At 66.9% G+C, this 510-nt stretch overlaps 1 protein-coding gene across 1 annotated transcript in view; it reads right to left on the bottom strand.

The window, feature by feature from the left end:
* Window positions 1–403: 403 nt before the first annotated feature.
* The window catches only part of OCRL (oculocerebrorenal syndrome of Lowe), a gene marked incomplete at both ends in the record, with an annotated part of 16,457 nt that continues 16,350 nt past the window's right edge, over window positions 404–510 (bottom strand). Inside the window, 1 exon segment of the mRNA XM_010076149.1 lies at window positions 404–510. This exon segment is cut by the window's right edge and continues 57 nt beyond it. Within this exon segment, the coding sequence (XP_010074451.1) occupies window positions 404–510 (107 nt within the window).

Here is a 510-nt window from a genome sequence, read left to right as displayed (position 1 = left end):
AAAACCACCCCACCCTGGGGCTGCTTCCCACTCGCTTCCAGTGGGATGCCAGCTCTCACCCCTTGGCTCCTCCACTCCCCTGCTATTCCCTGCGCGCTCAGGGTGGCACAGGGCACACTTGGGGACTCTCTGGAAGCCACCAGGACTGCTGGGACACGCTGCAGTGCCGACCTTGGGGCAGGAAAGTCCTGCCAGAGCCCCGAGGTCATCCTGCCCCCTGCAAAGAACATCCCAGCGCCTGCTCCCAAAGCCCCCACCAGCTCACGGGGAGGGAGGGGGGCCCAGCAAGCCCCCAGCCCAAGGCAGAGCCCACAGCCGCCAGGAGAGCTGCCCTGAGCCCGCAGCCGCTGGGAGAGCTGTCCTGAGCCCGCAGCAAGCGGACGGAGACGGAGGCAGCACCGACCTGTCGGCACAGCCGGCTGTTGGGTGACCACTCGAGGCACTGCTGATAGAGCTCGTAGCAGATCACCGGCTCCGGGAGAGCCTCCAGGAAGATGAGGAGGGGTTCTG

This window comes from Pterocles gutturalis, unplaced genomic scaffold (assembly GCF_000699245.1).
Source record: "Pterocles gutturalis isolate BGI_N339 unplaced genomic scaffold, ASM69924v1 scaffold15428, whole genome shotgun sequence".
NCBI lineage: Eukaryota > Metazoa > Chordata > Aves > Pterocliformes > Pteroclidae > Pterocles > Pterocles gutturalis.
Note: the sequence above shows the minus strand (reverse complement) of the source record. Positions and strands in the feature narration are given on the sequence as shown.